Source organism: Nuphar pumila, chromosome 3 (genome assembly GCF_984573655.1).
Source record: "Nuphar pumila chromosome 3, dmNupPumi1.hap1.1, whole genome shotgun sequence".
NCBI lineage: Eukaryota > Viridiplantae > Streptophyta > Magnoliopsida > Nymphaeales > Nymphaeaceae > Nuphar > Nuphar pumila.
This window is the reverse complement of record NC_143251.1, coordinates 20,713,350-20,738,424: the sequence shown is the minus strand read 5'-3', so window position 1 is coordinate 20,738,424 and position 25,075 is coordinate 20,713,350. Positions and strand designations below refer to the sequence as shown.

At 37.9% G+C, this 25,075-nt stretch overlaps 2 protein-coding genes across 2 annotated transcripts; one reads left to right on the top strand and one right to left on the bottom strand.

Moving 5' to 3' along the window:
* Positions 1 to 3,831: 3,831 nt before the first annotated feature.
* On the bottom strand, positions 3,832 to 19,657 carry LOC149842224 (eukaryotic translation initiation factor-like). Its single transcript, XM_089999013.1, has 5 exons — positions 19,410 to 19,657; positions 18,745 to 18,913; positions 18,498 to 18,623; positions 4,197 to 4,262; positions 3,832 to 4,128 (listed from the first exon to the last, which is right to left on the bottom strand). Exons 1-5 carry the CDS (start codon positions 19,637 to 19,639, stop codon positions 4,081 to 4,083), a joined length of 639 nt encoding a protein of 212 aa, XP_089855139.1. The 5' UTR covers positions 19,640 to 19,657; the 3' UTR covers positions 3,832 to 4,080.
* Positions 10,160 to 14,042, top strand: LOC149842225 (uncharacterized). The gene is made up of 4 exons (XM_090001325.1): positions 10,160 to 12,979; positions 13,086 to 13,204; positions 13,290 to 13,614; positions 13,706 to 14,042. Exons 1-4 carry the CDS (start codon positions 11,809 to 11,811, stop codon positions 13,873 to 13,875), a joined length of 1,785 nt encoding a protein of 594 aa, XP_089857451.1. The 5' UTR covers positions 10,160 to 11,808; the 3' UTR covers positions 13,876 to 14,042.
* Positions 19,658 to 25,075: the final 5,418 nt, after the last annotated feature.

Genomic DNA, 25,075 nt, shown 5'->3' with positions numbered 1-25,075 from the left:
AAACAACAGAAATGCCAGATTAGTAACCCCCGCCCTCCTCCTCCTCTTAAGCAAGCTGGGAAATGGCTGCCGTGGAATTTGAACCTGAGACCCCTTGGTTATGACAATGCGACTTTCCCTTCTGGCTATCTCATTAACTACCATCAAGAACCCCATGAATGGAGCTAGAGGTGAACAACAGGCTGGGTCAGCCCACATTGTCTTTGAATGCTGGCTCTACCCAGCGCGCTACCGCACGCAGCCCTGCAAGGACGACACTGGCTGCCATCATAGGGTCTACTTCTTCGCTCACACCCCTGAGCAGCTCCGCGTCCTCGTGCAGTCTCAACCCAGTTCCAGTCATCCCCTCGCCTGACCGCTCACTCCCTCAATGATTCATATGATGACACCCCGCAAAGAAGGAGAGAGAGAGAGTTTCATGGTGGTAATCTAGAGTCTAGAATCTAGACTGTACTGGTTGGTGGGCTCGAAGGGAATGGTCCTAGACCCCGATGAGATTCAAGAAGATCGGCGAGGAATTGGGGGTTGAGGAGGCCGCCCTGCAGGACTAAGGAGCATGGAGCACTTGCTCTTCCTCCTCTTCCAGCGAAAATTGCCCGACGTTGACCTCAACTAGAGCCAGGTCGCCGATCTGACTGTGACCAAGTTCAAGAAGATGATCGCCCTAATGAACTGAACTGGCAATGCCCGCTTTTGTCGCGGCCCGACACTGACGTTCTCTACTGATCACGACGGGCCCGAGCCTCAGGCGGGCTCGATTGGACCACCATCGGTTCTGCTATCATTATCGCGGCCAAAGCAGTCTGCTCCTTCTTGTCTTCCTCCTTTGAGCTCGTTCATCTCGTCAGTGACTGGAGATGGGAGTGTCGTCTTCGGTGGCCAGGCGTTCTCGGCTCCTATTCCTCATGTCAGCGTCCCGTCGTTCGGCCGACCGCCGCTCTCATCGGGAAGAAGTGCCTGGGGGGCCATTTGTTTACGGGAGAGCGATTCAGGGGGATCAAGGGGGAAGGCAGGTCGTGTTTTATGCAGTGGCGGTGCAGGGAGCTGTGGCTGCCGAAAGTCCGTCATATCAAGCGGTGACTATCTGGGACTGCAGGTGAGATCTCCGGATTTGTCGACCCTGGAGCATCCGAACCCCATTTCTTCTCTCCATGTTTTTTTTCTATATTGCTTGGGTTTGGGAGGCCGTAAGTGCAAGAAAGAGGGTTGTCGAGGTGTGTGTTACCTGTCGTCGTCATTACCATGAGCTTCGCCGGCGGCCGTGGATGACTGCCCCTTCTCCCATCAAAGCCTCCAGTTCGCCCTTCCGTTCTTTCTCCTTTCTTTTGTGAGATGAGAATAACCCTAAGCCTAATACGATACATGGTTAAATTTTGCAAAAATAAGGGACCGTACAACTAAAGGAAGGTCCCTTAATCTCATCGGATCTAGTGAGCAGAACCAAACCCTGTTGAAATTGGTCTGACTGGATCCAGATAAATGAATGGCATAAAATTCAGATTAGACCTGGTCATGATTATTGCGATCTGATCAAAATGAAGATTATTTGGAACGAGTTGGATTAGATCTGTAAAAAATCATAGCAGATATGATCAGTGCATGCACTAGTTTGGATCGAGACAAGGTGGACCTAAAGTCTCAGTTTTTTATCAGATTATTTGGATCTGGACCAGTTGAGATTGGACCTGTTGGACAAGATCTGATGTGGGACCAACAAATGGACTTTAGCTTTCACAAATTCAGGAACTATAAGCTGCATAGTTGAGGATAAGTGGATGGTGAAAACTGAAAATAAAATTTTGCACATGGTACTGCACATTAAAGGAAAAACCCATATAGTTATGTGAAATGAATGTATGAAAAGATAAATATCTTCGTGATAGAGACATATCATGAAGAAAAAATTTCACTAGTTTTATGTAAAATCTTATAATATCACGACTAAACACATATTATATGTGAAAAAAATCATGGTTCATATAATGATGAAAAATGCACATAACTATGCGAAAAATAACACATAACATGTAAAAAAAATATCATACTTAGATATTATTAATATTGCCCTTAAAATTTTGCAAGTTTATTTGATGCACATTTTTAACATGAAGCGTTATATGTGATACATGATGCAACAATTGTGATATAATATGCTTGTTTGCCTCGTATAGTCAAGTGAAAAATGTTAGGTTTAGGTATTAGATTCAGTATGATCATAAAACAAATGGAACCCCAAGAGCTACAAAAATGATAAGCTCATTGAGATTAATTTATGTAATATAATTATGTGATTTAATATGATTTAGTGGTTGCATGTAACACACTTTACATGAGTTATGGCTGAGGTTACAAAATTAAAGAAAATTATCTCCATGTTAATGGTGAAATTAATCCTAAACCTCCATGGATGCCTATATATAGGTTCATGGCAATAGCAAGAAAACATGAACCATACGTGATTAACGAAGGAATCCTACCATGAGGACTGAAATAACTTAAAAGGTAGAGCATGTGTTTTTACAAGGTTGGAGGTTCAACTCCTATCGAACATATCCCTTTGATTCAGTGACCCCATCCATACCAAATTTAAGAACCATTGGGGTTCAAACATCATGCACGTATCCTTTGTTAAGTTTAAACGGTTAGCAGTCCAACCCAATGATGAGTCACAAAATCTTTAATTTTAAGGCATCAAAATTGTGTTGATGGTTTCTTAACTAAATATACCACATGTAAAATCATTTCTTTTGCTTTGATAATTTCTTGCCTAAAATACCTCTATTCCCTAGTGTTGCTGCAATCGGCAATAAACGGCGATCAGCTTCACGGACGAAGAGGCGATGCCAAAATCTCTAATATGAGAATGGAATCATTGTATGGCAATTGTATCGGAGTGCAAACTAGTCGCAAGACACATTCTCAAAACACACACACACACATGGCCATAACCAATGGGGGCAGGCAGGGCCTCTGGCACCATCAAGAATTTGGAAAAAAAAAATCCTTCAGGGTGTACAGGACGCCCTTAAAAAAAAAATCCTTCAGGGTGTACAGGACGCCCTTCCGTCGAACAAATGTGGTCAGAGAGAGAGAGAGAGAGAGAAGCTACGTGTGCAGGAACGCAGGCTGGAACCATTGTATGCAGTAAAAAATGAAAACCAATATGAAGCCCTTAGTGTATATACAGAAACCTGTTATTATTTGTTTCGCTATGGTAACAATTCAAAACTATGGGAAAACATCTGGGTTATCTATTTATTTATTATTATTGTCTGTTGTCTTTATGCATCATCTATGAGTTATTTCATCAGGTATGGGAGAAGAACGCAGATTGAAACAAAACAGGTTAACGTATAATTTTAGTATATAATATATGAGAATATATTTAGTATATAATATATGAGAAAATATTTGCTAATAATGAAGGTAAGGAACTAATGAGCTAGACATCATAGATGCAAGGTGTATAAACTCAATCTAACCACATAAATGTGTTCAACATGATTTGTTTGCTAAGGATCAAGCCTTGGATCGTGCTTTTCTTATGTAAAAATGTGATCTTTTGAGTTATGAAATTTTGGCACGTTAATTTTTTTACCTCTTTAAGAACCTAATTACTTGTCATAATCACATTATTCAAAACAAGTTTCCTGCTAAACAAACCATGTAAATCACATTAGTAACATTTGATTTACAAAAAAATGAAAATTTTTGAAGAAAAAAGTGATTTCTAGTCATTAGTTCCTTACCTTTAGCAGCAAATGTTTGCCCATATATATATATATATATATATACACACACACACACACCAATTCGTTATTATGCTTTTCAGTTAACAAACAAGTCCTCTAGAAAGCAGAGCAAGCTCTCGCTGTAAGATCCAGCAAAGAAAAACATAACAAGTAAATCAACACTTACAGCACAATTCAGTGAGGAAAATAAAAAGAAAATACATAATTCGGACTAGGTTGCAAGGTACCAAAATACACCCCACCACTGAAATAACCTCAAGAAAACAACCAAAACCTATCTGAACTTTTAATCAGGGCTGATTTGAACAAAAACCGTTGCTTTCGAGTATTACACACTGTATCTACCTCTTGAAGATTTTTCCCTTCTGGAATCATCCTGCAAAAGTACCCGTAAATTAGAAAATGGCTTACAAGAACCAAAGGAAAAGCACCTTGACAACTTACATGAAAATTGTAAACAATCTTCTCATTGGTGTCAATGATCTCCTTCCATTTTCGACCAATGCTCATCTGTGTAGTTAAACAAAAGGGAGAAAACGAAACAACAGACAAATAAACATAAAGTAAGCAGCATGACCAACAATACAATTAGGGTGCGTTTGAATGCTGACAATAAATTCTTCCTTGGTGATTTCTTTTTCCATGATAAATACTTTCAAAAGTTTTTGTCATGGAAAAAGCATGTACGAGAATTTATCATGCGTTTGATAAAACCCCATCTACCAACACAAACCACACACGCAGATCACAAAACCAGCTGGTTGGGCGTTTTTTGTAAGTTGTTCAAAACAAAACTGATAGAAGCAACAAAACCATCTCAAATCACACACCAGCCCATTAACAAAAAGGATAAAAAAAATATCAAACGTTCTGCTAGGGTTTAGAAGACTAAAATGCATCCCAAAATCGGCTCCCAAGCAGAACCTATTCTACATGCAAAACCCCCAAAATCAGCTCCCAAATAGAACCTGTTTTCTATATGCAAAACCGCCAGAGAGAGAGAGAGAGAGAGAGTCTATAATGGCCATGGATGGACAGAAGAAGGGAGATTTACAGCCATGGATAGAAGAAGGGAAGGAGAGCCACAAAGAAAGAGACAGTCACCGGTCAGTGGTGTGGCGATACTCGGCATGAGAGACGAGAGCTGATCGGTGGTGGCGATGCAGAGACGGATGCGTGAGAGACGAGAGCTGGCATGATCGCCCACCCTACACCCCTTTCATTTTTTTGGGTGGAAGTTTACCTGGGGGAAAAAGTCGCGGGGTGGGGGCTGCAACCGCTTTTGGGAGGAAGAGGAAGAGGAAGTTCTCCCCGTTTTTTCAGGGAGAACTTTTCTCCTATTTGATGGAGGCGTGAGCCCCACCTCAAAAGCAGGGGGAATTTTCCAGGGGAGAAATTCTCCCCTGCTATATCAAACACACCAAGAATCCATGAGAATTAAAAATTTTATCCCAGGTTCTTGCTAGACATTGATTGAAAGTTTTAGTCCATATAGCTTAAACATATTTGAGCTTTGAGTCAAAGGCCTTACTATTTTTCAATTAATTACTTGATGTGTTACTGTTGTTCTATTTACTTGCCTTAAATCAAATTATATGTTTTAGTTAAAATTATGCTGGAAAAAATATGGTTGTATATTTTGAACTCCTGTTGAGAAAAGTTCTCAATTTGTAGTTTGTGGTCGTGTGTCTTTTTTGAAGTTATTTTTGAAGTATATTCATCACATTGAAATCTTTTTCAAAGTTTTTTGATTGGTGACATGCAGAAAATTCATATTGTTAGGATAGAAATTAGAAAGATCTGTGTTTTTCCCCTTTTTTGTAAGAAAGTTGTCCATTCTTGCATGTTATTTATAGTAAAATATTCAATGACTTGTTAATGGAGAATGGTCACCAATCAATAAGCCACAGAATATTTCCACACTAGTGAAAACTCAAAGAATCAGTCAATAATTTGGCTTAACCGGTTAATGCACCAAGCATGTATACAAAAGTACTAACCCAAAGGACAGTACCTAAAATGTGTGTCTGCACTGATGGTGAGCATGACAATAGCCAACCAGTTAAGAAAAGGATAAAAATGTTATCCAGTTGATTGGGACTATGCAGACAAAAATCGTTCCCAGGATAGACTGTCTATCCTAATATGCTCAATAGATGAACTTATTCTGTGCTGAAGCTTGGATGTAGTCTTTTAACAAGAGATCTCTCAACCTGAGTTTTTGGGCACATAGAATGAAAAGTGAGCGGATTATGAATGGAAGGCATGAATGCCTGATAACTTGCATGGCTGGCTCCACTCGAGACTTTATTATGGCCTAAAATTTTGTCTTTTGAAATATAAAGAAAGTCAAGTATGACCAAAAAGGACTTGAGGGCTCTTATAGATTTTACAGTAATTAAACAGCTAGCTATCACAAGGTCACCATGAAGAACTGGTTGGCTAACTTCAGCAAACAGGGTAGCTAATGGCCTGCAATGTGGTACAGGCAAACTAATTCGCTGTTAACTGGCAGGTCCAGCTAATCCTGTGCCTATGGGCCTGATAATCTCAAAAGAAGACCTCAAACTCCCTTATGGAGAGAAATTAGCAAGCTTTAGTGAGGTTATGATTCCTCGGTACAATGTTCGGCCCTCTTATAGGTGACAACCTCCAATGGGTAGGAAAGCTATGTTAATAAGAAAGTTATGCACAAAGAATCTATTGAGATCTCTAATTTTGTCTTCAATCTAAATGTTCAGAAGCATGCACTCATGTTTTTGCACAATGAGCAGTTTAGTGATGGTAGAATTGAATTTGCAAATTTCCTGATAAGAGGATGACCTATTGTGTCTTAAGCAATACACATCAGATGGAGGGAAGCCAAGAAAAACTCGGAACCTACCAAATTACAACCAGCAAAAGAGAATCTAACATGATTACAGTGGCTTGTGCATCCTTTTCTAGAACTAGGAATATTCTGAAGAAATCCATTTAAAACTTTTAAGCAATTTTTTTAATGTATAGCTCTACAGAGATGCACATTTTTTTAATGTATATATCTATAGTTCATGAAGAGCTGAAAAGGACGTGCACATTTGAAAATCCAAATTCAATAGGACATACTCGAAAAGACAGCTCTTATGGCCACATAAAGACACAAATACCATGATCTGAAATGGGGAAATTGGATCTTTGGAAAACCAAATTCGAAAGATACTCAAAAAGACAGACTGCTAGCATCTTATTGCTGCACAAAGATTCAAATACCATGATCTGCAAACGGATTTCAATCATGTCATCTCCCCCACTACATGTTTTTGTGCATGGAGATACATATGACACCATTCATCTAACAGTAAGCATAAAACGATGAACACATCTAGGGATGGCAGTGGAACGCAGGGGGGGGGGGGGGGGGGTTAAGGTGTGTGTGGAACAGGGCCCGTCCCGCCTCACCCTGCCTGTTTGGACCGGGGTGTTACAATATGAATGTTTAAATATGTATATATATAATTCTTAAATATATATGCATAATGCTCAACAGGGGCATTTTGGTCATTTCACATTATGTAACTAGGTTAGGAATAGGTTAGTTAGATAGTTTTTTGTTTTTTAATAAATGTATTTTTTATATTTTATAAGGGGCGCTATGGGAATTACCCATAGGGACGTTGGGAATGCTCCCAGCAGCTACAAATATAGTCGTTAGGAGCTCCCACGGCTCCCTCTCTTGTGTATAAATAGGGGACATAATGTCCCCAATTATTTTTATGCATCTTACTAAGCATTCTATCAATAAAGCATATTTTTTACGTTATGGTGTAAGCCCTAGTTGACTTATTGTATTAATCCTTAAGTGAATTTGTGGTTGTGCACATTGTATTGTGTGTTTGTATGCTCTTAGTTGGCTTGCATTTGTTTTCCGCTCATTTCATTACATGATATCAGAGCAATAGGGTTCTCGATCTTGAGGAAAGTATTTGTGTTCGTGAAAAAGCATCCAAAAGTGTTCGTGAGATCGTGGTACTTGCAAGTGGTCATTCAAATGGGGCATAAACAAAAGATTGATCTTTCCTTCAAACTCAATGGTACCAACTACACGATGTGGGACTCGGCTATAGAGAACAACCTCAAAGGAAAGAAGCTTTGGAGATACGTGATGAGCACGATTCTCGAACCTCAACTCAAACTCACCAAACTTGAAAGAGGTCAAGAAAAGGCTCTTGAAGGAGATGCTCGATCCAAAGCCATTGAAGATCATCAATCAAGAATAAAAGATTAAGAGAGTAATCATGCTAAGATCCTTACATGGTTCATGAATAATGTGAAAATGAAAATTTGTGTTAATTTTCCCAAATTTATAAAGGCAAATGAAGCTTGGTTGTTTATAAAAGGCATGTACACTAAAAAAAGATCTTGCAAGACAATATTACTTGCAAGAGAAAATTAAAACAACCAAGCAAGGGGACATGAGTGTCCGTGATTTCTTTAATACATTATTTCCTCTTTGGGATGAATTGACACTATTAGAACCTAAGTGGGTGGCCACCGAAGATGTAGAACTTACGCGAAAACAAATGAAAAAAAATATTTTTTTCAATTTTTGTATGGATTATATTCGGAGTTTGAACAAGATCTTCTCTTCTTCGTAGAACATCTTCACTTCCCTTAGAAGATGTCGTTGCCGAAGTATGCCAAAAAGAAACTCGTCTTGGCATGGCTAAAAGAGGAGATGAAGTAATGGTCGTATCTAGGCCCGAAAACAATGTTAGAGCATATAGACCTCCACAATTTGAGAGGCAAAATGACTCATGGAACAACAACTACGGAGGATCAAAAAAGTCTTTTTGTCACTTTTGCAATGAGTTGGGTCACATTAGACCTCTTTGTCCAAAGCTTAGAAACAAGGAGGCTTACATAGAAGAATCCACATCAAAGAAAGAGGAAGAAGGAAAAAGTGGAGGAGAGCTAAATGACACACTTTGTCAATTAACTATGGCGCTCCAACAAATACTCAAATCTTCATTTTCTATATCGGGTTTCGCTATTGCCTCATCTTCATATCCCGGTGAGTGCTCATGGATTCTTGACTCGTGAGCTTCCTTTCATATGATTCTACATGAGATTACTTTATCCGACATATGCACTGATCCAAATTTTCTTTGTGTTTCCACCGTCGATGGAACACCTTTAAAAATTAAAAGTATTGGCAATTTAGATTCTCAAAACTTTTTTGTTCCAAAAATTAGGATTGTTCTTAAGTTGAATTTAAATCTTTTTTCTGTTTCTCAAATTACTGACCATGGATGCAAAATCTCCTTTTCATCTAAAAGTTGTTTTGTATAGGATCTCCGGTCAAGGAAATGGATTGGGTAAGGCCATAGGAGGAGAGATCTCTATTTCATGGACTCTTTATCTCTTCCACAAAATCTTTTTGTAATTATGTCCAAGATAATGATATTGAAATTTGACATAAAAGACTTGAACACCCAAGCTATTAAAAAATGTATCTTTTTTCCTTTAAGGAAAAATTTTGTAAAGAAAACGATGTGGTGTGCAAAGATTGTATACTTGGCAAAATGAAATCCATCCATTTTCCAAATAGATCTTTCATCTCTAAAAGACCTTTTGAGTTAATGCACTTAGATGTTTGGGGTCCTTCTCCAGTTATATCCAGTGTTGTTAAAAGCGCGCCTCAAGGCGCAAAAAGCGCGCCTCGCCTCGAGGCGAGACCCTTTTCGCCTTGAGGCGCACGTAAAAAGTGCAACAACCTCAAGGCGTACGCCTCATGCGCCTTGAGGCGTACGCCTTGAGGCGAGGCGCGCCTCAAAGTGAGGCGCGCATTAAACATCGGATGGCCCGGACCCGAGTTCGACCCGGATCCGGGCCCGTATTCTCGAAAGATCGAGAACCTGTGTCTTTAAAAAAGACACAGGTGCTTCGGGGCGAGGGAAAGCCCTCGCCCCTTCTCTCTCCACTCCGTCCCCTTTCGTCCACCGCCACTGCTCGCCGCCGGCCACCACTCGCCGTCGGCCACCACTCGCCGCCGGCCACCACTCGCCGATCACCGCCTCTGCTGAGAAGGGATCACTCGCAGTGCGACCACTCGCCGTGCGACCACTCGCCGCCGCCACTGCTGTCGCCGACCACCACTCGCCGCCTCTGCTGTCGCCGACCACCACTCGCCGCCGCCACTGCTGTCGCCGACCACCACTCGCCGATCACCGCCTCTGCTGAGAAGGGACCACTCGCAGTGCAACCACTCGCCGCCGGCCACCACTCGTCGCCGATCATCGTTTTCCTTCAGGTATGGCTTTTTCGTTTTTTTTTATTAACCAGGGGCGTATCTAGGGGGGGGGCAGGACTGGGCTGTAGCCCAGTCCTGCCTCCCGAAACAGTTAAATTTTTTTTTTGTTTTAAAAGCCCAGTCTTACCCCAACCCTGATTCCATATGAAATAGATTTTTATCCATTTTTGTAGCTCAGCCCAGTCCTAGCCCAGCCCTGACTGCAGCAAATAGTTTGATTTGTCCATATGAAATAGATTTTTATTAATAATTGTAGTCATTTTTTATCCATATGACTGCGGTCCCTTGGTTTCCTTTTTTGTCCATATAACTGTAGCGATGATGATTTCTTGGTGTGCAATCAAATATGCGATGTCCTGAATTGTTTAAGCATGCATTGAATTGGTTTTTCGTCAATAATGCTCTTATGGAACTGAAAAGGCTCTTATGGAACTTGTATCCCTTGTCATGTTGGTGGTCACTTCAGCGCAACTTCTCTTGAAGATAAAAGTTGGACATAAAGGAGCAGTTGTATGGTTATTTCAATCAGTTTCTGATGTATAGGAGCCCACCCGACCTACATTTTGGAAATAAATTTGTTGAATGAAACAATAAAAAGCAACTTTTTCTTCAAACTGACTATTTAAGGATCTCTCAAGATGCTATTAGGTCTATCTAGATGTTGATCCATAGGATATTTTACACTATAACCCATTTTAATTGAATTAATTTGTGATTTTTATTGGCTCACATCTTTGAGTATGAAAACAGTCTCAGTTTTGAGTGCTTTTACAATAGGATAATGAAGCAAACTAAAACAGATTGTGGGGTTGTAGGTTTCTTTTCACTACTGTGTAAACTGAGATAGAACACACAATTGAAATATTCAAACATAATGGTGACCTCTGTTTAGCATATTCAATATATGTTTTTTTTTCCGGCATTTTCACAATTTCTTGGGGTTGATCTCCGGAGTTGGTTGGTGTTTTCTTTTTGTTTTTGAGAAGAAATCTGGGATCCAAACCACCTCCACTCTATCTCTACTATGTGTGTGTGTGGCTATAAGTGTGCATTATTGAATGAACTTTGAGACCCAATTAAAAAACTGACCTAATTATATTTATTATTTTTTTCTCGTCAATTATGTTTTTTTCTAGGATTCGTATATAGCTTATACACCAAGATTGTTTATTTTGCATTTGTTTTCATGTAATGTGGTCAGCAGAATGCATGATGTTAATATATATTTTGTGTTATGTATTTTTGCAGTTGAAAAATGGCAAAAGATGTAGGATGGGATCATGGAGTTAAAGTTCCAAATCCTACTAAAGATCCTAAACTTGTAGGACATGTAATTTGCAATTACTGTCATAAACAGACTACAGGAGGCATCTATAGGCTAAAACATCACTTAGCTGGCACAAAACATGGTATAAGCATGTGCGAAGCGGTTCCACATGACGTGAAAAGATTTTTTCAGAATCATCTAAAGGATCAGAGGCTAAAGAAAGAAGAGTTAGAGCAAACCAAGTTGGATATCGGGAGAAGTGTTTATTTTGGATCATCAACCGGCGATAATGTGAATAAAGAAGCTAGTAGATCAGGTAGTGATGCAAAAACAAGTGCAGCTGGTCCTATGGACCTTTTTGTGAACAAAGAAGCACGGCAAACCACAATAAACACTGCTTTCAAAAGGGATGAAAGAAAAAATGCATGTCGTGCCATTGGTAGATTTTTTATGCAAATGCCTTATCATTTAATCTTTGCAACAGTCCATATTTTGGTGCAATGGTAGAAGCTATTGCAAATTATGGGCGAGGGTTCAAACCACCTTCTTATCATGAGATCAGAACGTGGATTTTGAAGGACGAGGTAGATTGTACTCATGAAATTTTGAAAGAGTTCAAAAAAGAGTGGCCAAAGGTTGGTTGCAGTATTATGGCAGATGGTTGGACAGATGGGAAAGGAAGAAACTTAATTAATTTTCTTGTGAACAGCTCATCTGGGACAGTATTTTTGAAGTCTGTTGACATCAGCGACATGGAAAAAACTGGTGCAAATTTGTGTCAGTTGTTTGAAGAAGTTGTTAAAGAAGTTGGTGAAAGTAATGTGGTGCAATTCATTACAGATAATGCACCAAATTATGTGGCAGCTGGAAATATGTTAACAGCAGGAAAAACATGTTTTTGGACACCATGTGCAGCCCACTGCTTGGATCTTATGTTAGAAGATATTGGAAAGATATCAATTTTTAAAGATACAGTGGAAAAGGCAAAAAAAATTACAAGATACATTTATAGTCATGCATGGGTATTAAATTTAATGAGAAAATTCACAAAAAAGAAAGAACTTCTGCGTCCAGCCGTCACTCGTTTTGCCACAACATATCTTACACTTCATAGTATTGGATGTTATAAGAAAGAGTTAAAGTCGATGTTCTTATCTTCAAATTTTAGAACATCTAATTACTATAAGAAATCTGATGCTAAGAACATTTCTTGTATTGTTCTTAATGATCATAAGTTTTGGGCTGCCATATCATATGCAATTAAAGCTACACTACCTCTCGTCAAAGTGTTGCGACTCGTTGATGCAGATGAACCTGCTATGGGATTTTTGTATGAGGCAATGGATAGAGCGAAGGAGGAAATTGCTTCAAACCTTGACAATGTCCAAAGAAAATATAAACCTATTTGGGATATCATTGATAGACGATGGGACTTGCAACTTCATAAGCCTTTGCATGCAGCTGCCTATTATTTAAATCCACATTTTGATTATGCTGACAACTTCAACCCTGATGGAGAAGTTATGGGTGGCTTTTATGATTGTGTTGAAAAATTAGTTTCTGATGCAAATATTCGGTTGAAAATTACAACACAAATCGATGCATTTAAAAAGGCAAATGGCTTGTTTGGCAGAGAGGCAGCTGTTACAACAAGAAAATTAAAAAGTCCTGGTAAGTTTGCAATTATGTTGTTATTTGTCAATATTTTTTTATGTTTTTGTTAATTATGACATTCTTAATGTTTTTATCAATTTTTTATTATTTTATTTGAATGCAGCTGATTGGTGGAGTTCATTTGGGCACGAAAATCCTGAGTTGATGAATTTTGCAATTCGAATTTTAAGTTTGACATGCAGTGCATCGGGCTGTGAGAGGAATTGGAGTACTTTCTCATTGGTTTGTGACTTTGTATTTTATTTTTGAAATACATTTTTATATTTTAATTATCTTATATTTGATTATCAATGATTTGAAATTATAGGTGCATACAAAACGAAGGAATAGACTTGAACAAGAGAAGATGAATACATTGGTTTTTGTAATGTACAATATGAAATTAAGAGAGAGAAATATGAAGAGGAGGGCTACCAAAGACCCTATATGTCTAGATCATATAGACTCAGACGATGAGTGGATTGTGGAGAAGGAAGATCCAGTGTTGCCAAGTGATCCCAATTGGTTGGAGGATTCATGGTTGGATCCGAACTTCGACATAAATGCCATTGAGCATGTTCCTATTGAAAAAGTCACTTCACCTCATGTTTCACAAAGTGGTTTTAGGCAAGACATGTCTTCAAGAGATCGAGGTAAAGTTATATTCCTTTTACCTAGCTATGAATATAAATGTATTTTTTTAATTACATAACCTAAATATTTAATACATTTTTTTTATTGAAGGAAAAAGAAAAGCAAAAGAAGTAATTGAGGACGTGGATGAAGAAAGTGTAGATGATGAAGAGTCAGAGAATGAAGATGAAGAAGAACCTATTTATATGGATTCTTCAGATGATGATATTGAAGACTTAAATATTGATGATGACGAGACACAACAAGAGCCTAGGCCCTAATTCATATCATAGAGCTATTGGCCATTTATATGTTTTTTGGGACTTTCAGTTGTAATTGTGAATGTTAACACTCTTATTTTAAAGAATTCTGGACAAATACATTAACATTTGGTTGTTAATGTTAACATGCATTTTTTAATTATGACATGATGTTGTTAGTGCTAATATGCATTTTGTTGTTAATGTTAGTTTTTTATTGAATGAATGCTCATATTTATGCAATTAGATACTTATATAGATCAAGTTGTTGCATTAATGCTACTTTTACATGTTAATCTCATATTTTTTTCGTATTTATTTGAGATTTTTTATTTCATGTTGGTTGGCGCTTCATCAATAAAGCATTTCTTATTTATTTATAATTTTAGATCATTTTTATAGTTTTTTTTAAGTTTAAAAATATTTTTTTTTGAGGCTTACGCTTTGCGCCTCGAGGCTTACGCCTCGCCTCAGATTTTGGTGGAGCGCCTCGCTACGCCTCAACGCTTTTAACAACACTGGTTATATCGAAAGAAAGTTATTCATATTGTATGACATTTATAGATGACTTTACTAGATATGTATCGGTCTACTTTCTCAATTTAAAATCCGATGTATTTTCTTTCTTTAAAGAATTTCATATGATAGTCAAAAATCAATTTCAAAGTAACATTGTTACACTTAGATCTGATTCGGGTGGAGAATATTTATCAAAAGAATTTCAAAACTACTTAAAACAAAATGGAATTTGCCATTAAAGATCTTGTCCTAGAACTCCCCAACAAAATGGGCAATCGGAAAGAAAACATAGACATATTATAGTAGCCACTAGAACCCTCCCTATTTCTAAGAATATTCTAAAATCCTTTGGGGTCGATGCCATGTTGATTTCAACATATTTAATAAATCGAATGCCATCATCATCCTTGCAAAATATTTTTCCTTGTGAAAAGTTATTTAAAATAACACCCAACTTCAAAAGATTACGGGTTTTTTGTTGTAAATGTTTTTTACTCCTACACAAAAGAGATAAATTATCCCCAACAACCATTGAATGTGTCTTCATTGGATATGGGGAAAATCAAAAGGGATATAGATGTTTTGATTTTAACAACAAACTTTATGTTTCTAAAGATATGACTTTCTTAGAAAATGAGAATGACTTTAATCAAAGAAATGAAAAAGAGGAAGTAGACTATACTTTTTTATTTGATCTCGCTCCAAGGAATGATAATGAGACTTTAAATAGTGATAATGTTGATGATAACTATCCTAGTGATGAGAGTATAGAACCTTGTGATCATTATACTATAGATATTGATATAGTAGATGAGAGATCTACTGAAAGCATACATGTTTATACCCGGCGTGAGGAAAATAATCCTTAAAATGCTTTAGAAAAGTATTCTTCTCCCAAAGAAGAATCATTAGATAGAAATTTAGAGGTCGACCATAATCCTTCTGTAGAAGAATCCAACTTTAGAAGATCTAGTCATCCATCCAATCCACCTAATAGGTTTGTGTCTTATGACTCCTTGTCCCCACACTATAGAGCATGCCTAATAACATTACATTCTTATCATGAACCATCTAATTATAATGAAGCTAAAAACTTCTCTCATTGGAATGAAGCTATGAAGGTGAAATTAGATGCCTTTATGAAAGCCAAAACATGTGAAATAACTACTTTACTGTTAGGAAAGAAAATCATAGGTTATACATGGGTGTTCAAAGTTAAAACCAAGAATGATGGAAGTCTAAAAAGATATAAAGCAAGGCTAGTTGCCAAAGGCTATTCTCAATAATACAAAATTAACTATAAAGAAACTTTTGCCCCTGCAGCTAGGATAACTACTGTTAGAACCCTAATAGCCATAGCTTTCATACAAAAATGGTCTATCTATCAACTAGATGTCAAAAATGCATTTTTCTATACAGAATTAAATGAATAAGTTTATATAGACTTCCGCCGAGTTTTAGTATTGACAAAGGAAAATTTCTTAGATTAAGAAAAACGTTATATGGTCTCAAACAGGCCCCAAAAGCCTGATATGATAAATTTAGTAGTGTCATGATTCATTTGGGATTTCATTTTTGTTATAATGATATTGTTCTTTTTGTTAAAAGTATAGGTACCAATATTGTCATTTTTCTACTATACGTAGATAACATGATAATAACAGGAAATGATAAGCAAGGAGTTATTGAAATTAAAAATGTTTTAAAAGAAAATTTTGATATGTCGGGCTTGGGTTTTTTAAGATATTTTATAGGTATTGAATTTGCCTACTCTCCTAGAGGCTATATTCTTTCTCAGATGAAGATTTCTGCTGATATTTGTGCTAAGTCTGGTATTAAAAATGACAAGAAAGTAGAGACACCTGAAGTTGTCAATGCAAAGCTAAGACTTGAAGATGAGACACTTTTGGACGATCCTACTCTATATAGAGAGTTGATTGGGTCACTTATTTAACAATCATGAGACCGGACATAGCTCATGTTGTTTATTTTGCAAGTCAATTTCAGCATGCTCCAACCACAGTACATGAGTGCTGCATTGTAGATTGTAAGATATATAAAGAATTCTATAAATAAAGGGTTTTTCTTATCCCCATCCCCATCTTTAGATTTGCATGCTTATACTGATGCTGATTGGGGAGGAAATCCAAATGATAGGGTTTCAACTACTGGTTTTTGTGTTTTTTTAAGGGATTCTCTAATCTCATGGCGGTGCAAGAAGCAACAAAACGTTTCATTGTCATTTACTGAAGCTGAATATAGGGTTATGGCTACAACAACTATGGAACTTGTATGGTTAAGGAATCTTCTTAAAGATATGGGAATAAACATCTCCAGACCTTCATAGATGTGTTGCGACAACAAGAGTGACATTTATATTGTCAGCAACCACACCTTCTATGAGCACACCAAGCATATCGAAATGGACTGTCATTATGTACAAGATGAATATTTGAAAGGAATCATTGAGCTTCAATATGTTACTTTTGAGTATCAACTTGTTGACTTCTTCACCAAAGCTCTTGCAACACCTCGTTTCATATTTTTACTTAATAAACTTCCAGTGTATACACTGTAAGTTTGAGGAGGGGTGTTAAAATATGAATATTTAAATATGTATTTATATATATTCTTAAATATAAAAGAATATATATATATAATGCCCAATAGGGGCATTTTGGTTATTTCACATTATGTAACTAGGTTAGGAATATGTTAGTTAGATAGTTTTTTGTTTTTTAATAAATGTATTTTTTTATATTTTATAAGAGGCTCTATGAGAGCTCCCAAGGCTCCCTCTCTTGTGTATAAATAGGGACATAATGTCCCCATTTATTTTTATGCTTCTTACTAAGCATTTTATCAATAAAGCATATTTTTTACAGTATGGTGCAAGCCCTAGTTGGCTTACTGTGTTAATCCTTGAGTGGATTTGTGGTTGTGCACATTGTATTGTGTGTTTGTATGCCCTTAGTTGGCATGCATTTGTTTTTCGCTCATTTCATTACACGGGGATGGAGGACATGAAACGAGGAATGGACAGGGGATGGAGGTTAAAATCAAAACCCGTGCGGGGAAAGGACTTACTCTTGCCCCCGCCTCGTCCCCGATCCCCCCCATTAAGAAAATTACTATTATACCCTTGTACATATTATAAAATCCTATATATATATATATATATATATATTTCTAACCCTACAATAAAACCCTTTCTCTCCTCTCTCCTCTCCTCTAACGAGCCGTGCGAGCTCCCATTTCTCTCATCTTCTTCCTCTCCTTCCTCTAATGGGGCAGGGGTGGAGGTCCAAAGTCCCCCGCCACGGGGATGGAGGCAAAGATTAGGGATTGCAATGGACCGGGGGGAAACGGGGCCCCGCCTCACCCTGTTTGGACCGGGGATGGAGGACATGAAATGAGGAATGGACTAGGGATGGAGGGCAAAATTTTGAGATGGGGCGGGGGTGGAGACCTTGTCCCCTGCACCAGCCCCTGGTCCATTGCCATCCTTGTGGGCCAACAGCCAGTGATTTCTCATATAGAATTCTAAACAAGGTCATGTCAATGATTGGACCTAGACGGTACTCAAATGGACTATTTATGGCTGACCATTATATTACTGAAGCATACAAGAACATAAATTATCTTTATGACGGAAAAATCACAGAAACCGTGAATGTTTTGTCTACACTAAACAATTGATTATATTTTCACGTTGCATACATGGAGCAAAGATCTTATGAAACTATCTTTACTTACAAATATAATTAAGGAAGTGCTAGGATGCAATTACTCAACCAGGAAAGCAAACAAGAGGACATATGGCATTATTATCATATCCCACTTTTCTGGATTAGCAGTTGCATTTAACCAACACCTAAATGTAACAATCTACAATCAATCAAGATCAATGTTAAGGGCATATCTTGGTTCTCCATCAACTTGAATCACCAATATGATTTACTTTATATAAACAAAGATACCCAAAAATCTGCTAGACAATTTAAAATGTGTCATGAATCACCAGGATAACTTTTGTATCCAATTATCAGAACATTGAATAGCTTTCTTATGCTATCGATGAAAAGAACTTGAAAGAAAAACAAAAAAACAAGGAAGAAAGAAACCTGAATTGATTCATTCGTAGCAGTCTTGGTCCATAGAGCAAGTTTGTCCTGCCTCTGGCGCACGCTTGCCACAACCCCACAAATCTCTTCTCCCTCCTCAAACTGCTCCCCAATCAATGCCATCAACTAAACAAACAAAAACGCAGGCAACATAAAACCACTCACTCCACCATTAACTTCCGAAGAAGATTCACCAGAAACTAAAGCAAAAATCAACAAAAAGATCTTGAAAGAAAAAATGACCAACCGTCTCAAGCCACATAGTCTCAAGGTTCTGCTTTCTGTTGCTGGTAACAGACCATTTGCCGCCACTTGCACAAACTGGGTCTTCCCATTTCGGCTCGATCCCATCTCTGAAACAATGGAAATCCGCATTTGCCGGAAACTTGCTCGGTTTGAATATCTGATCATACAAACTTCCAAGGGAAAAAGTAGAAGAAATCTCATCACTTGAATGTCCTAAACCACACAAACCCATGGCTCCAATCGTCCTCAGCAACAATAAAACTATGGCTCTTCTATTAACCAGCATGAATGATTACCACAACCAACAAAACCTGGGCTCTCCATTTCCTAAAACTAACGGTACCCATTCTTTCAGATATAAAAAAAAAAAGAGGCCTTTCCATCCCCCCATTAACGAAGCTAGGGTGTCCCTACAAAAACTAGTGATTTTTTCATTTCCATACGCTATGACAACTGGTATTTGTCTGAGATAATTCGAAATTCAGAACAAATCCAAATAGCAAAAACGACGAAGAAATCAAATCCTATTGGGAAAATTAAACCACAGAGAGAGAGAGAGAGAGATCAACTCCTCGTTATTCTTTCATTGGGTCCTTTAAATTCCAAAATCCAACTTGAAAACAAATCAAAACTACAACAGAGAGAGAGAGAAGAGAAGAGTTTTACCACCAGAAGTCTTCGATGGTGTCGAAGGAGTAGATGGGGCGGAGGGAGGTGCCCCAGGCGGCGCCCTGCTTTGGCTTCGACTGGTTGTCGAACCAGAAGGTCCACCTCCGCTCCAGCCTGTGCTTCTGCAGCGGCGCCGGCACCTCCTTCTCTCCCTCCTGCGCCATCCCCGACTCCGCCACCATTTCCACACCCGCCTCCGCCACCATCTCCACACCCGTCTCCGCCATCGCCGCCACCACCACCACCCACAAGAAAGCAAGAGATATATATATATAGAGAGAGAGAGAGGGCTTGGGCTTTTTTAGTTTCGACAACGGAGTCGGTTGATGACGCCTTCAGAGTCCCAGTCGGACTCGGCCGAAACCACGAGAGCAGATCAAGTGATCTGCCATCCTCACCGTCCACAATGTACACAAGGACCATGAGATCCTTATGGGATGAAGCAATGGACGGTGATGATATCAAATCACTTTCTTAAACTGATTTCACGGATCACCTGATCTGCTCTCTCTCTCGAAGCGACCAGACAGGCTAAGGCTGAAAATGGGTCGGGCAAGGTTCGCTCGTGGACGCTGGATCCATCTATCCTTGATGAACTGCAATACGTCATACGACCAAGATCAAACATGGATCCAGTTCTTCATGCGTCTAGATAGACACCATATCTCAAACCTTTAACTAAAATGGTAAAATAAAAAGGTTTATATCATATGCATTTATCAAGATTGAAAGTAAAAATCATAAAAATCATAAACATATTAATAATATTAAAACTTTTTTTGAGAAGGTTAATAATATCAAAACATTAGAAAATAGTTTGGTTTTATGGCTATTAAGGAAGGGGAGAAAGACTTTTTGGAGTGAGAGAGAGTGTTTCTTCATTTTATGCCTTATTAAGAGATAGAGGATGTTTTTTTTCATTTAATGGTCATGAGAGAGAGAGAGAGAGTGCATTAATAAATCGTAAGTAATAACTCATTAATTTAAAAAAAAAAATACATTGTTCATTGCAAGTAACATTTTTTTTTATAAAATCTCTATGGAAATCCACATGACAAGAATGTTAATTAAGAAAAAGTCTTTTTATGATGGTCCATTAAGAAAAAGATATAAAGCATCCAATTTTGTTGAGATGATACTCTTGCTTCTCCTTTTATAATATTTAAAATTAGGATTTAGGAAGCCAAGCCGCATTTCATTAGCATATGCATTATGTGGATTTGGATCTAAATCCAGCTCAAGTGCTCACCATACAAGCGTTAGATTTCATAATTTGAATCATAGTTACCAAAACCCTATGAATCCCTTGGAATCTCACCTATTAAGAAGCTTGTAAATCAAACTTTGTTAATGTTAGAAAAGCACTTTTATCTGAAAATAATTGCTCTTTCTTGTTAAAAATTATGTTTTCAGCTTATCCAAATGAACAATATGTTTGATATAAAACATACATATGAACAAGTGTTTTTGGTTAGTTCGGAAAATGCATTTAACTAAATGCACTAGTTTTATTCTGTGTCACAAAGATACGGATATGACTTTTGACTCGCAACACAAGTTCTTTTTTTTACAATATAAGATATAAGATAATAGATCCAGGATCAGATCCAAGTTCCTATACAAATCTTAAGAGAACCCCCAAGAGTCCTCCTCAAATGATATGTTCAAGAGTCTCAGTATGCTTCTACACAAGAGTCCTTTCTAGAAGCTTTTTGTTGAGGAGGCTTGTGAGAAAAAATAAAAGCTTGAGTTAAGTATGAGTTATACAAGATATCAATTATAACTTTCATATGTTTAAGGACTCTAAGGAGATTAAAAATTAATAGTCCTTTTGAATGTAACTCATCTATGAATGAGATTAAACACGTTAAACATGTGTTTTTGTGTGTGCGTGTTTCTTGTTCCAAACGTGTGAGCCCTCTTTACAACAAGGAGGCCAGTTGCTTTAATTTTTAATCAATAAAAGTGAGCATTTTTACTGAAATATTATAAAAGTATAAAATTATTATATAATACTAAAATAATATCCTTAGGTGACTTTTTTTTTTAGTTTTACTTGAAGAAACCACCGGGCACAGATACCGAGATGCGCTGGCTCAACCTGCCGTACTTATGGTTTCTGTCCATGTCAGTGTAAAATTCTGAGGACTTACTCCTCGACCCAGGGAGTCACCAAGCTTCGGCTTACGCAAGGGGTGATGCCATGAGATTTGAACCTTGACCGCCCGTCAAACAGTCTAGGCCCATCCCACTATGCCAAACCCCTTGGGTCTTTAAATACTGTCATGTCACAGTATTTAAATACGCAAGGGTGACACCCATGGGATTTGAACCTAGATTGCCCGGCTAAAGCGACAGAAATACTGAAACAAAATGGTGTCCCCATAATGTAGGTTTTATCTTATTATTTATTTGAGTCACTTTTCACTCATTTCCTTTTACGCTACACTCACAAAGTTTAAAGTCCTGTCCGTATGGCTGGGCTCTAGAGAATCAGGTTTACATTAATTTTTTTGAGAAAAAAAAGGACTAAATACATTAATTTCAATTGTAACTCTCCACACTTGATCAGTAGAGAGAGATGTCATAATGTGTCTAAGCAAAATAAGTTAAGATGAGAGATAAAATGTTAAATATTATAAGTAATTATGTAGAGTAATAAGATAATAGTTACATAAAAGTTATAGGTAAAATTTAAAATAATATAAATAGTTAGACAATTGCAATGGCAACTTCAAACTTTACGTGACTGGAGAGAGAGAGAGAGAGAGAGAGTTTCTATTTAAAAGCAAAAAGAAAATCATAGGAAATAAAAGCTTTATCTATGAGGAGTTTTGATATGATAATTTTTTTAAAGTAAAAATTTTCACTTGTTTGTCTAACATGAAAAATGTGAGAAAAATGAGAGGGGGGGGGTAGATTAGCCCCAAGAGAAAGAGAAAGAGAAAGAGAGACCTGAAAATGGTGGTGGGTGAAAGGAAGGTGAAGATGAGACATGATCAGGTGCATCATATGGCATACATTAAGTGCGCCTCTGCAGCTAAAGATGGAGGGCAGCTAGGTTTAGAGGCACACTTTCAAAGTGTCCCATGCGATGTCCCTTGATCCTCGATGGGTGAAGATGGAGGAAGCTATTCTCATGGCGGCCCCATGGGAAGGGATGTGTTGGGGGTGAATGATTGCCATAATAAAAAAGAACATTTTCTCTCTCCTCCCAAGGTGGAGGGTGAAGGATTTTTTTTTTATCAAAAAGCACACTTTTTAAATAAACTTTTTTTTTTTTAATTTTGTTTCGTTTGGAATGGTTGGAGAAGTTGCCAATTTTTCTTGCATTTTTTCAAACATTTTCTTGCTTCCAAAGTGTCCTATATTTAATGATTGCATTGGTAACTCTCCCAACTTGATGTGCAAGAGAGAGAGAGTTACAATTTGATGGGAGGTAAAATCTTAAATAATATAGGTAGAGTAGGGCATAATGTCATTGGACATGCACACACGTTTATAATGTACAAGGGATTTATTGGCGGTGGTAAATCCTTTTTTTTGCCAAAACATTTAGTTTAGCGTGGTCAAAGACCGCCGCTAAATGTTCATTTTTTAACACTTAGAAGTGCCATTGTTCGAGGGAAGGTACGCCCTTCCCATATAGGTAAAGTAATATGGATCCGCACTCCATCAGACAATTTTGCAGTTTTGGCCTGATTAGCTGGTACAAAGTTCCACACACTCCTAATCCTAGGACTGGACAAAGACTTGATGACCCAACTGTCCCACTGGGCCCCAGGGCTAGAGGAGATCCAACTCCAAAAGTCACCTAGCTCAATCCATATTCGTTCGTTTGCTTGAAACCCTATTTACAATGATAACTCCAGTATTTTATACAAAAGTACCACCATTATTTTAATTTATGAAAAGATAAAAGCCCATCATTCCCATGTACATCTACCATACTATCCCAGTATCCCCATATCAAGAATGTTTTGTTATTACACCCCAATAGGAAGAAAAAGGTGTAAAATACTTTTTTTCAATTTTCAGGGTTTTACTAAAACTATGAAAACAGATTTTCTAGATATCTACTGACAGACATTGGTTGATCTTGAACGCCTGGCCGTTCTTTTTGTTATACAATCATGTAATGAGCAAAAGTGCAGTTTGAGATCATTTCCAAAGATGGTAGCATCGACAAGATACAATCATGCTGGAAGAACAAGGCAGAGCCCTACAATTTTAGGGCGACACAAACTTTGTCCATGCACATTGCATAGGTGAAGGTGATAAAAGAGGCTTCCATTAATTGACCATGGAGCTTGACCTGATGCAATCTCAAAAACAATACCTGAATTAGAACCGAAATCCGCTTAAATATGCAGTCAAATTCACACATGAACCAAGTTGGACACGATTACTGCACTGGATTCAGTTTCTTCTTCTTCTTCTTCTTCTTATAAACCCGACCAAACAGGTTTGTGTTGGTCAGATATCTGACCCAAACATGTATCATTGACATCCCCGCACCTAGGTCCCCTGATGCTAAATGGGTTAGGTTCAGTTCGCATGTAGACTTTATTGAGTCAAACATAATTGGAAGTTAGCTATCAGAGTCTGGAGTTGGGTTTAGACTTTGAAGAAAATGGCAGACAAATCGGACTAGCATAAAATACATACAATTTGCATATAATCTGATTCGGGTAGCCAAAAGATTTGTCTTCAGTTTGGACTCAAAATTGGATTTGAATGCAAAACCACAAGGTGAATCCGTGTTGCTAATCAGATCCACCTTGTTCTAATGAATCCAACTAAATGAATTTGGATGCCTACCCAAATCCAAACCTTTGTCATTCCCAATCCAACCACCATGGCTGGATTGCTTATATAGTAGATCCGCCCCACTATTTTTTTCACAGTAGTTCTTAGTCTAGATAGACAGCGTAGTACATCAAAGCATAAAATCATATGAGGTTGATGATTTTTTTTTTATGGTTGATTGTTGGAAACCATATTATGGTTAATAAGATGCGAGTTTCATTGCTTTCTCTTTATTCGCCAAGTACCCTTTTAATTGTTAATGTATTCGCATGCCAACAAATAGCAAACATGTAAATGCGAATTTGCTCAAACTCATAAAAAGAGAACCTAAAGCCAATCTAAGAAAATACTAATTTTTCTAAAACAACTCCTTTTAGAGTTGCCCCAAGGGGGGTTGATGTAGTGAGGTGGGGGTCCTGGCTGATAGACAGGCAGTCAAGGTTCGATTTTCATGGGTGTTGCCTTTCTATGCAAGCTAATGCCGAGCATAGGCCTTGAGGGCAGGGGTCCTAGCTTCGTAGTTTTACGCTGCTGCCGGCACGACCACCTTAGGTATGATAGGCTGAGCCAGTGCAACTTGGTTTTCGTGTCGGGTACAGTTTCTTCAGGTTATAAATCCAAAAAAAACTCCTTTTAGAGTTTTTTAATCACTTCCTATATTAGTGCTTCTATTGTCATTTTCCACTTCTACTTTGGCTTCCATGTGGCTCCAAACCACTCACAATGGTTTTCGATGATGAATGAACTGCAATATATTGATTCCTTTGCAGAGGTCTGCTTAATTTTAAAAAAGAAAAAGTCGGGCATTTTATCTTGGCAACATACAGTGATCAACTAGGGTATCAATTGGTCGG